The sequence below is a fragment of the Corvus brachyrhynchos genome, unplaced genomic scaffold (assembly GCF_000691975.1).
Source record: "Corvus brachyrhynchos isolate BGI_N302 unplaced genomic scaffold, ASM69197v1 scaffold37, whole genome shotgun sequence".
Lineage (NCBI taxonomy): Eukaryota > Metazoa > Chordata > Aves > Passeriformes > Corvidae > Corvus > Corvus brachyrhynchos.
Window position 1 is genome coordinate 530,544 of NW_008239289.1, and position 13,244 is coordinate 543,787.

The following is a 13,244-nucleotide window of genomic DNA, read 5'->3' on the forward strand; positions in this document are numbered from 1 at the left end:
ACTCTGAAAATTGAGGACTCAACTAAAATCTAATACAACATGTCTTCCTCATACAGAGCAATAGTTATTTCTAAGCAGAATACATTGGTTACAATGAGTAGCAATGTAAAACGATCCACTGGATCTGAATATAAAACATGGTTAGTTTGTTCAAAACACATGTAATTGTGTGTATGATGTCTATAATTTATCGTGTGTATGACGAAGGACACTTCAGTCCTGCTGTGGATATGTCATTAGGAGGATGCTTCTCACCTTACTGAGAATGAAAATGCCTTCAGTGTTACTAACTGGAAGCAGTGGTGCTGGCTGATCTGACATGAATGATTTAGTTTACAAGGATATTCGCATGCTAGTTCACTCATCCATTAAACCACACAACTCTCACCATAAAACCAGAAATTTTTAACCCCTTAATGCAAGAAAAATATTTAAGATACATACAATGTATTTGTACTTTTCTCAAATGTGATGTGAAATGACATAAATCTTAATGACAGTGACTCATTGTGCTTATAGAAAGCATAATGATACAAGTAATTCTTAGGTGAAGAAATTATTAGGTTAGATGAAGTGGTAGCTGTACTGTACCGTAATCAGCTCCAAATTCAGTTGCAAGAAGGGAACAAGTAGACAAGAGAGATATAACAAATACCACTCCCATTGTATAACATACAACAGCCTTTTTTTTCTAATTTCAAAACGTAATGTCCTTTTCCTACACCTGTCTCTGAGTTTGTTTTCTACTATCATGCATAAAAGAAGAAGAACAGCATCTCTCAATACTTACAGAGGTTAATGCTTCTACATTGGCACCGGTAAGACACAGGAACCGGACAATGTCAAGAATGCCATTGTTTGCTGCCAGGTGTAAAGGTGTTCTTCCATACTAACATGAGGAAAGAAGTGTCATTACATTAGTCAAAGAACTTCACTTCAAATTTTATGACTAATAATCAAACGTATTACACAATTATACATACTGATACACAGAAAAGGTTTTGCAAAAATGTGGATACCATATGCAGCTAGCAAGAATTTCTCTTGCTTCTTTCCACTCCCGTGAGATACTTTTCTCTCTCACGGAAGATATTAGCAGAGTTCTATAAGCTATGAACACCGCGACCTTGCTAAGCTTTGTTTATGGTACAGTAGAAAAATATTTTGACAATGGATGTTTTAGGATTTTAGCCAATCACCCCAAGGGGTGGCTGATCCTTTGTCCAATTAGACTATGAAGAAAAAAGTCTATAAAGGAGTTTGTAAAATAATTAAATAAAGGAATCTTGCTGCACAATTCCTGCCCATTGGATCTCTCTTCTCCTCCCTACCACTGAGGGATACTGTGATACAAAAACTGCAAGAAAAAGTACTTTTGATAGCAGCTTAAGTACAACTGCTGAAAGTGCAATTAAAAACAAAGGCTAGACGACTATTTAAAAAATGGGGAAACAATTTTATAGCCAAATCCTTCACAACTGTGGAGGAATTCTTTAGTTTTTTGGCTATATTTGAGAATGTCTTTTTAATTCCAGAAAATTTAATTGCCTTTTTACTTAATTAAATATGAACAACACCAATTCCTTAACCTTTAGAACTCTGGGTTCTATTTCAATCCAAGTACTACTGAAGATTACATATCTGCAGTCTCCCCCTTTCATCCAAAGAAATAAAAGGAATGAATGAAAGAAGTCAGCATGAAGTATTATATTTTTTCAGTGAAGAGGGAAGGGCTGTACAGTATTGCTTTCCCAATTTTTTCTTTTTTCCATGAGTCTCTTCACTGACAACAGGTCCTCATGACATTCTCTTCTGTTTTCATGTTCAGAGCTACTGTTAAAAAAATTACAATTTATTCTCTTCTGGTATTATCTCTGCTGCTATTACTTCACATTTTTAGGCTTTCAATACTGTTCTTCCTGTCTACAGTCAGAAACAAACTCATAAAACTACTTCTTGAAAGAGCACTTGAGAGCAAAGCCAACTAAATTTCTGACAACTGGAAGGTGAAAAGATGCTCAGGCTCCTCCATACCCAACACCTCAACTCAAGTAGCATCCTGCTTGTATTACAGTGTGGCCAGCAGGTCCAGGGCAGCGATTGTCCCCCTGTACTCGGCACTGGTCAGGCCACACCTCCAGTTTTTGGCTCCTCATGACAAGAAGGACATTGAGGTGCTGAAGCATGGCCAGAAAAAGGGAATGGAGATGGTGAAGGGTCTGGAGCACAAATCCTATCAGGAGCAGCTGAGGGAGCTGGGGGCGTTTAGCCTGGAGAAAAGGAGGCTTGGGAGAGGCCTAGTCAATCTCTACAACTGCCTAAAAGGAGGGTGTAGTGAGCTGGGGGCTGGTTTATTCTGCCATGAAACAAGTGATAGGACTACAGGAAATGGCCTCAAGTTGTGCCAGAGGAGATTTAGACTGTCTATCAGGAAAAATTTCTTCACAAAAAGGGTTGTCAAGCACTGGAATGGGCTCCTCAGGGAAGTGGTGGAGTGACCATTTCTGGAGGTACTTAAGTCATATAGATGTGGCACTTAGGGACATGGTTTAGTGGTAGACTTCACAGTGCTGGGTGAATGGCTGGACTCTGATATTGTAGTTATTTTTCAACCTAAATGCTTCTGTGATTCTATGATTCTAAATAAATGCATGTGATGTTCTACTGCACTGAATCTGTGAAAGAAACAAACAGTGCCTTCAATCAGTATTACACGTATGTGGAACAAAGCCAGATGTTTGGACGAAGGACAGCAGGTAATTTTGTTAATGCTCTGTTAATACAGGGTTTGCTTCTGAAGATGAGAGGTAGAAATTAAGATTCTCTATTTGATAACACTCAAGGTCACCATTCAAATAAAGGGCACTCTAAAAATCTCCGCAGGATACATTACTCCTAAAAGATTAACAAAACAATAACTACAACCATAGCTTCTGTAACCATGTTCTCACAGCCACTGAATATTTGAAGGCTGATTATTTTTTCTACAGCATGCTGGTGGTGATCCCAGTTCAGCATTCTCCATTAGGAAAGAGGGTGACAGCCTCGTAGTCCATTAACTCCACTAAAATGTGCTCTTATCTTTGGATCTGGATTTCATTGCCTGGTCAATCAGATTTAAAATGAGAAGCAGAGGAGCTCATTGTTTTAATTTTTTTCATTTGACAGTTGATGATTTTATTGTTGAAACCAAAAGTGATTGCACTGGACAATCCTCATGCCAAAAAACATAATCATTTTCTTTACCTGGCTAATACAATGTAAGTGCTTTGGTAATAAATAGAAGTGCTAACTAGCAAAGTATTATTGCTAGAATATGAGAATATGTACTTTACCAGAAAAAAACATGAAGAAGCTAAAATACCTGAATCAAATAAATTGCAGATAGTGACATAAAGATTCCTATAAGTAACTTTCAAACTTTGTGGCATATATAAAACTTAAATAGGGCAGAGGACGACAATCAGAGCTAAATATCAAACCCTAAGCACCACAGTCTGTCAGCAGAGTTCAGTGGCTGATCTTGACGTATTCAAACTATCCAAAGAAAGTTTCCTGAAACAGCTCACTCTTCTCTTAAAGATCTTTAGGAGAAAAGCCATAACATAAGCCCATAGGGCATTATGTTTATTTATCTCATACACTGCAGCATGAGCACAACAGAAGCAAAAAAAAAGGAACTAGTGTCTCGAAATTAAGGGACAGGTAATGAAATATTCTTTTTGGAAAGTGCTTATACCAACTACAGATTATTTGCATTTTTAGCTGCCATTCATCTACCAATAATCATTGCAATCAATACTTTTAGCGTTACGACATTGTAGCAGAAAATGTACCAGTCTTCAATTCTGTGTATAACATATGAATTAATGTTACATATGAAATCAAAGCCAGCTGCAATGCATTTCATCTATTCTTTTGCACCTAGATGTAATCTGCATAAAGCAAAGCTATATGGCTAGGGAAGAAGGTTGGCAAAATATACTGTGATAATTCATCTGGGTTCTTCCTTCATGCATCTTTAATAATCTATTCAACTGAAACAAACTGTGGTAATTCTGCGAGGTGAGTAATTTAATACTTTGCTTTTGGCCACTTTAAGAGATAGAAGAATCAAAGAAAAGACTTTTTCATATTAGAGAATTTGAAAAGGTCATCGAATGCAACAGGTGAGCTAATAAACAACGTAGTTCAGCATCCATATTCCATTTACCTTATTAGTGACATCCAAACTACAACTTGCTTCACAGAGAGCCATCACAATCGGCACATTCCCATCTTTGCAGGCCACATGTAAGGGAGTGTTGCCATGTCTGTCTTGGAAATCTACAAAACATCCTTGACTGATGAGAGTTTTAACTACTTCTATTTGACATCTTCTTACAGCAAGGTGCAGGGCTATATGACCATCCTGAAATCAAAAGACAGCTTGTAAGTGAGATCAATAATGCTAAAAATCAAAACATTTAGCAAAGTCACAATCATCTCAAGTAACAGGGTGCATCTCCTTGCTTCAAGAATCACAATAGTTTTTAATTTGAAGGTGGAGGTAGGGAGATGCACCATATCTGTCAAAACAAATAATCCATGAGATGAAAGCAAATTTCTATTAAGCCACTGGTCTTTGCAGTGGAACAGATGAAATACAAATACACATTCTCTTCTAACAGCTTTCCTAGGAGGCAGGACAGTGATCAACTGTAACAACCAGCTGAATAGTGCAAACTCTAGTGTTTACTAGACAGAAGTTAGTTATGCAAAAGTCATGCAATCTGCTTTGTGATCAGTAACTTTAAAGATAGAGCTTTCTCTCTGTGGAACAACTTAAAGAGACAATGTAACTGGAAAAAACAATTTAATTATTTTAGAAAACCTTTTTCTGAACTTACTTTAATAACTATTTTGTTAATATTAGCAATAAAGGTAGTGAAAAGGCCAGCCACGCCAAAAATACAAGCAATGAAATTCTAAATTTATTTATTTGGATTACATCATGAAAGACAAAAACTGATTCTGAATCAACTAGAGTAATATTTTTAAATAGTTCTTATTGGAAATGGGTGTGATTTATCCAACCCATAGGAATCAAAGACCAACAGCAAATCCATCTTTTTCTCTGAAGTTAACAGCTTGTTGCAAATTACAGAACCTGATGTTCCTGCCATTTTTCAAAGAGTGTTACTCATGAGATGATAACTGAGAAGGAAATAATGGATCAGCAAAAACCCAATCATGGAATAATAACCACCAGTGGACAACTTTAAAGACTATTGCAGCCATCAATGGGCTCTGTGCAAACTGCTATGAAAATTTGCATTGTGGAAACAATGCTGACTTGCAGCACTCAAATGAAGCAATTGAGAGATACGTCCCTGTGGTCTCCGGACATAACTAACCTTGTCTGTTGCATGAAGGTCAGCCCTGTGTTCTGCCAAGCATTCCACAATATCATGGTAACCCCTAGCAGATGCCGTCAGGAGTGGGGTCTCCCCTTCTTTGTTTTTAATGTTCACATTGCAGCCTGCTTCACAGAGTGCTTTGGCAACAGAGTAGTAGCCGTGCCAAGCAGCGCAATGCAGTGGGGTTTCTTCTTCCTATTGACATGGAAAATCAAAAAATAATACTGAACCAAACTCAAGGAAGAACAATTCCCCCACTTAAAAGACAAAAAGATGGTATGGAAAAAAAAAAAAAGACAGTCTACTAAGTAAGTCCTATAAAAAGATGTTGTAATTTCTAATGCTGACATTCTAAAAGCAAGAATAACTTCAGCTGACATACAAGTGGTTATGGTACCTTGTGTGTCAGCAATCCTACTTTAGATCTATCTGTGCTCCTGAGGCTCTCTCACTTGAAAACAGACCCTTGTTCACAAACAACTTCTATATCCTGTGTGCTGAGACTAATCCAGTGTTTAAAACAGATCGATCACCACAGAGATGCAAATCCCACTAGACTTGCAAGTTGAGGCAGGTCACTCTGCTTACCGTGTTCAGAAGCATATCCCAGTGTTCTAGGAATGAAGGTACTCAGAAACCTGAGTCCTTTAAAGACACATCACAACAAGCCTTTGAAACTGTTTGCATTTGGAGTTCAGTTGCGACTGAAGTACTAATTTGCTTTTTGCTTGAACCCAGGAAACTTCAAAACATTCAACTTCAATTCACTGTATGTCAGAGCAGTTATGTGGAACACCATTAAAAACCTCAAATGTTTCATAAAAACATGCTGAAAGTAGCCCACTGAAAAAGCAGAGAGAATTAAAACCCACTAAAGAACCAGCTCTATCAAATTCTAAGAAATAGGATATCCTTTCTGTACCTGGCAAATATCAAAAAGGAGACAATTGAGGCTGATAGTAGTAGAGGACTTGGACTGTATTCACAGTTTCTGTAAAAATCTGAGCATGTTCTGTCCTCCCTCAGACTAGGGCTGCTCAAACAATAAAATGGAAGTCCTAGAGGACGCAGCACTTGGGGAGGCTTGTGGAACTCGCATACAGAGTCAAATACAGAGTCAAATAATGGCTTTTCTTTTTCTATTAAGCCTTCTCTTCCTTGTTTTCTTACAAGAGTTCAGACCTTTAAAGAAACCCTCCTGAGCCCTCTCATTTTCAAAAATGAGTCCTTGACACTGCAGAAAATTTCTGTGACTGCTAAAACCAAGCAGAATTCAAGGCAAAAACTAATAAAAATCTTTAGCTGAACTCACAGAGCACACGCCACCATCCACAGCTTCATGGAGTTGTTTCTCCACCTTTAAGCTTTCATTTTTGAGAGAACCTGTGTTTTATAGCACAGGCTGGTTCTCGCAGTTTTTCAGAGTCTTTATCTGTTAAGAGCTATCAAAACCTCAGTAATTCTCGTTTGCAAACATGCTAGAGGCTAAAGGGAAGACTTGAAGTTCTGACCACTTATATAAAGCCTTATTTGTTGAAAAAATGCAGACAGTGCTCATGACTCACCTTGTCTTGAAAGTTTGGATTGGAGCCAATGCTACAGAGAAACTGAACCACATCCACATGCCCATACCGAGCTGCCACGTGGAGAGCGGTCTCCCCGGCCTGCAATTACAGGAGAACATGCCAATGTAATGTGTCACCCCCTGATATACACTGCCTGTACACCATGTACAGCCTGAATGCCTTGAATCCTGCACAGGATACTCCTCCCTCTCCATAGCCCAGCCACACAGCTCCGTCAGCAGAGCTTACAAACTGGTTGTACGTGTCAGACACACCAACACCTGGCAGGTAGGTTATTTCTTCAAAGGCTTTCTCTTTCCAGAACTTATTTTCCTGCTTTATTTGTTCCAGATCACAGCCAAAATGGGATTTCTGAGCAATATGAGGAGGAAGCTGTGTGTGCATTGTGTTGAAACAGATGACCCATTTCTATTCATAATAGTTCCATACGCACCCCTCCCCGCCCTATATATTCAAGTATGAAGAGCTGGCCTAACACCTTTGTGTACCCTGGCACATTTTGGTTACTATGTCTAACTATTTGCAACACTTTCTGCTTTGAAATTACATAAAGCAGAAACGGTATTTTTATTAAGGGAGTAACCTCTTACCTAGTAGCCTTATCAGGAGTCAAACAACAATTTTCCTACTGTACCTTGCCTTGCATTAGTTTCCTCAACAAAGCAAACTGTGTTTCACAAGTATAATTGCTTCTGTACTGGAGCTTTGGCCAGTATAAAATCATTGCTACAGTATAAAAATTTAACAGCAACTAGTTTCTAGGGCATATGTTGCTCAAATAACATTGCTGAAGACAAGGTAAGTGCTCATCAGCTATAAATTGTTAGGCTTCCTTATACTCAACTTAATAACAGTCAAATTTACTTGTCAGACGAATGTGATTTTCAATCAAGAGGAATGAAAAACCAAATCACGATTTCATCCTGAGTTCCAATGAGAAATCAAGTCTTCAAGTGAAAATTAATTTAGGTTTGTACTTCCCCACCTACCCACCATGTACTCACCACATTTAACATGCACACTTGGCTAACATTTGTCAAGAAAATAATCAGTACATCCAGCTACTTCAAAGCTCTGTTATCACGGCCCTATGTGTCAACTTAGAAAACCACACTAAAAAAGCCAGTCAAATTTTGGAATTATGGCACAGCTGAAAACTATTCCAATTGAAATACCCTCTCTTTGCTAAGATAAAGTTATAGGAAAAGGCCCTCTGTGTGAAAAAGGAGTTATTTTCTTACCTTATCCTTAATATCCAAAGGACATTCATTATCACTGAGAAATTTCAGCGTTTCTACATGACCATGTCGTGAAGCCCAATAGATTGCATTAGATCCAGCCTGTCAAAAATACTTCATTTCAGATGTTATTGACCAAGTTAAAATCCTGATTCCAGATTTTCAGCTGAGGTATATGTGCACTTAGCTGTACACAGACACACTGACAAGGTACTCAAACTTATATGAACACTTAAAAAAAAAAATTAAAATTGGTTGAACAACCCCACATACCGACAGTGACAACAAAAACCTCTCTATGCAAGGATGATTAACAGGATTACTAACTCTTTGCAAGATTAATCCTCTTCTCCCTTGTTAGGGAGTTCTTTGGAAAGAACAGTCATGAGATAAAAACCTTTCTTCTGCTTACTTTACCATATATTAGATGGAGAAGCAGACAGTTCTTCAAGCTCGTTATAAATTAATTGTTACAGCACATTTGGAAAAAAAGCTTGTTGCAAAGCACATCCTCCATCAAATATGAATTTTAGTTGCAATATTCCCCATGGCTAAAATATTCATTTATCTATTAATATTCTATATTAAATAAAGTTCACCATTGTGTTTTAGGGCAATCACTAATTTGAACTAATTGATGTGGTTTTGTAAGCGTGAACTACATTTTAAGATTAGTATCATTCAAATTATTTCAGCTAATAAAGTGATGAAAATCAGAGGATATGTATTAATAACAAAGGAAATTGCTAAAGACTTGCTTTTATGTTTTTGGTGTGAAGACAGAAAACAGGATCTACAGCTCAGAGTAGTTTTTAATTTCCAATACCGCTTGGTCTGAACTACTTGTCTCCTGCTAACTGTACAAAAAAAACTTAAAAAGAGCAGTTGACAAAGCAGAAACCCAACCTTATCTTGAACATCAATACGAGATCCACGCTTTAAAAGCAACTGAAGCATCTGAATGTTTCCACAGCCGGCAGCAATCAGTAGTGGAGGTGTTCCATGCTAACAATGAAATACAAGCAAGAATGATAAATTAATTTTTGAAGGATTAAGAAAACAGTGGAATAGAAGGCAGGTATCAAATAGCATTTCTGGATTTCCACTTTCAAATTAAGTCTTCAGGAAATATTGTATGAAAATAATTTATCCCTTTATTCAAAAAAATTTATTGCCATTTTCTGTATTTTTGAGATGAATTTATGATATATCACACAGTAAATTTATGCTTTTAAAATCAGGAATATTGTTAGGCTCTCATTAGCCTCATTTGACAAGAACGTCCCCCTTTGAAATCTCTTTGCAGCTCAGACACAAGCCATCAGCAACATTTTGGAAAGTTAAATTGGACTGCCCATTAAAACAAAAAATACAGTGATTTCTTAAATGGTTCAAGACCCCATCACAGTAAAATAACATACATTTCACTTCTCTACTGCTCTTCATGAATATTTCTGAAAGTACTTGGTAATGAAGGTCACTATAACCATGCAAAAAAGTGTGACAACTTGCAACTCTGCAGTTTGCAACTTCTGTTTCTAACAATGCTTTGTAAAGTCAGATTTGGCAGTCTGGTTATTCCTAGGTATTCTGCCATCCTCATCTGCCACAAGAAACAGCAACTGCAACTGAGAGCAAAGGCTGATATTTCATACATCACTGTTCCTGACAATACATTTGAGCTATACATTTGAAAGGCCTAGGCAAAAAATCCCATTTTGGGCTCCATTTTAATGTATCTTGAGAAGACTGAACACAAAGCACATTAAAATTTCTCCTAGAAAAAAGGCAGAACTACTTCCCATTCCCTTGTCTTCATTTCAGGTGTTACATTTCTATTTTACAGCCACACTGCTCTCCCCAACAGGGTGATAGCTAGTCCCCCACACACCTCACACCTCAACACAGACCCACACTACCTTGTTGGGTTGATTGACATCATAATTTGTCAGAGATCCCAGAAGGTGCTGTAATCCAGGAACATTGTCATCATTGATGGCATGAATAATAGCTTTCATCACAAAAGAATCTTCCTCGTCCTTGCAATTAAATGCGAAAGAAGAAAAATTGTTAGCTTTAAGAAAAATCCCTATCTAAACAGCTGCCAAGACATCAAAAAAAAAGAAAACCTAATTTTTTTGAAATATAATTTTTGTAAAAGAGTGCTTCAGCTGCAAGTTGTAATCCTCCATGAAGCATATAGCTAGCATGTATGTTTGTAATTCTTTTCCTAGTAAAATGTGCTTCCCTCTTCTTCACACATAAACCTATTACTCACTGAGATTCCACATAGAATTCTTTTGTTAGGTGTATTTTTTTTTCCTCATAGGAAAAATAGATGATAGGTTTCAATTGAAGCAATACTTGCCTAAAATGAAATTAATTCTATGTGAAGAGGCGCACTAATACCAACTGAAGTATCAGGTTTTGTGCCATCCAGAAATATGGCACAGGAGAGGTACTTTGGCCCAAGCTTTCATCTATTCAAATAGATCAGTTAAAAATCTAGAACGCAAGTAATGAGCCTAGATACCTCTGCAAGTGTAACTTTATTTTTCTCCTATGCACTAGAATTTCAAAGAACTGAAATTCACAGAGCCCATTATTTGGTTTGCTCTTAACTCCTCTCTTCTGAGGTTTCAGATTTTTTTAGGACACTAACAGTGGGCAATAATCCTTTCTGCTGGAACACAGGTGTGAAATGCTGATCCAGTGTTAAAAGGCATACAGATAGCTGAGGTGGGGGGGGTGGTGGGGAGGGAGAGGCGCGAGGAGAACAAAGAGCACAGAAGCCAAAAGATAAGAGGAGAATAAGTGGAAACATGAGCATGGAGTTGCACAGGAGGGAAGACTGAATGCATAAAAAGGGCTTTGCAGAATTTTTGAAGTTTGATCCTATTAATGCACAGAAAAGATGATATTCCCCAGCTCTAAACATATTAACACACATTCCTTGCTGATCACAGGGAATTTGTGAAGCATGTATTAAAAATTGTAGAGTAAGCTAAGAAGAATGCTTTTGGATTTACAAGCATTTGCAATTACAAAAAATAGAGCAATTACTCCTAACTACTCAACTCTAGTCGTATCTAACACCACAAACTGAATACTGGCCAACTCTAAAGTCTCCTCCTTAAATAACTGCTTGTTGAGACACTGCTGTCTAGCATTCACTGGATCTAAGAGGGTCTCAATGATTTTGAATGTTCGGTGGAAAAAAGTGGAATATAAGGAATATTATTTTAGTCTACACAATGATGATGTAAATGATGAGTAAAATTCAGATGACACTTTTTCACCATATAATTGTTACAGTACAAAAAAATCCTCATGAGTCAAACTTCAAAATCAAGAAACAAATTTTTGACACCAGCTATCAGCCTCAGCATGATAAGTTCAATTTCAAAGTTTCAAGATGCAGAAGATCAAACTATGGATAACTGCCCTCTGCAGTCTTAAAATCTACTTATGAGATTAGTTAATTATGCAAATTTTCAAGAGCCTAATATTTCTGTTAGTTAGAAACTGGCGAAGTTCATATATGATCAAGCATTCTAAATATATATACACTTACCAGAGTATCATCACTTCTAGCGACACTCATGCTACTTCTGGACAAGAAAGATCTTGATAATCTTTGGCACAAGGAAATTAAGCGCACTGATTGCTTTATAAAAATAATAAGAAAAAAGCTATATGTAAAAAAATTAGAAAATTCTGATAGGATGTTATTGCAGAGATTTTAAAGGACTTGGCAAAACAGTGTGAATTTTGACTTCAACACCCCCATCTCCTTTTTATATTGAATTTGAATCTTCAACTTCTTTTGTTATTTATAATCCAGCAGAAGCACAAAGCAAACCATCCACACACAAGCATTTGTATGCATATCATTAACAAAGAAGTCCTCTCCCATACTACCATACTCAAGCACTTAATTTATTCCCAGTGATGGAAGATTTTGTTTCTTCTTTCTTCTTTTCCACTCTTAAATGCACTGACCTTTCCCTGGAACAGGCAATGCTACTTCATTTGTATGTCACCAACATTTTGATGTGTCATTGAATGACTTACTTTCCATTTTCGTCGTGCTGCAAACTTTTTGAATTTCTCCATATTCACTGCAGAAGCTTTTCTGCTGAGTGCTTGCTGGGTGTCTTTCGGCTATAAGCAAAAAGAAAATAAAGCCATTCTAAAAAATCCCACGATTTCTGCAGGTAAGACTCTGTCCCTCAGCGATGACTTCCACTTACATAATAATAGTACTGCAATCATACTGTAATAATAAAGTAATTGTAAGCACATAATTTTAATATTCACAGTCTAGTGTGGCATAGAGATGAAATTTCTTAAGAAAACGCCATAAGGGAAATCCAGACCTAAGCAAGCAATACCAAAATGTGCTTCTACATTTTAAACAAAATACCCCTTCAAACATCAGAACATTCAGCCTTGTCCTCCACCTCCCTCCCTGATAGAGGCATTTGATTTCCAAGTAAATCCTGTCTTCTGGGAAAATTTCCTGACTGATTTTAAATGCAGACAATCTTTGTTATAGTCTCAGTGTATTTACCTGGATGCTGCTGAACAATTACCCCCTCCCCAAACAAAATCACATCCCACCTACCAGTGCAGCAAGCTCTAAGCCTGCATCCTTTCAAATTTTTCATAGGCTAAAACTAAGTACTAATGACTAGTGAAGCATACCAAATTTTGCATCTGTCATAGGTTAGCAAGCATAGTCCCGGAAGGGACGTCCTTGCTAAGGGGTGCTTACAGTTTCCTCTGGGAACTGATAGAACCTATCAGCTGGCCAGTTTGAATATGGACAATTCTCTAAGCCACTTAAAGTTGTGATCACCTCTGTGATCCACATTTAAGAATAGGCAAACTCCCCCTCCAAGCTCTCTCTCGTTTCCGGCGCTGGCACAGGTGGCTGCAGGGCCCGAGCAGGGCCCAGTGGGCCCGGCCCAGGCCCTGCTTGGGCCAGGCCGGGGCGGGCCACCGCCCTCCCTGAGCCA

General features: G+C 37.7%; 1 protein-coding gene across 1 annotated transcript in view; it reads right to left on the minus strand.

Annotated features, from left to right (window-relative positions):
• Positions 1-13,244, minus strand: part of DAPK1 (death associated protein kinase 1) — a 46,058-nt gene that overhangs the window by 16,602 nt on the left and 16,212 nt on the right. The window contains exons 8-16 of the mRNA XM_017740450.1: positions 12,298-12,387; positions 11,798-11,890; positions 10,143-10,262; positions 9,130-9,228; positions 8,227-8,325; positions 6,965-7,063; positions 5,397-5,594; positions 4,214-4,411; positions 791-889 (exon numbers count right to left, since the gene is read on the minus strand). Of these exons, the coding sequence (XP_017595939.1) occupies positions 791-889; positions 4,214-4,411; positions 5,397-5,594; positions 6,965-7,063; positions 8,227-8,325; positions 9,130-9,228; positions 10,143-10,262; positions 11,798-11,890; positions 12,298-12,387 (1,095 nt within the window). The remainder of the gene's footprint in view (positions 1-790; positions 890-4,213; positions 4,412-5,396; positions 5,595-6,964; positions 7,064-8,226; positions 8,326-9,129; positions 9,229-10,142; positions 10,263-11,797; positions 11,891-12,297; positions 12,388-13,244) is intronic.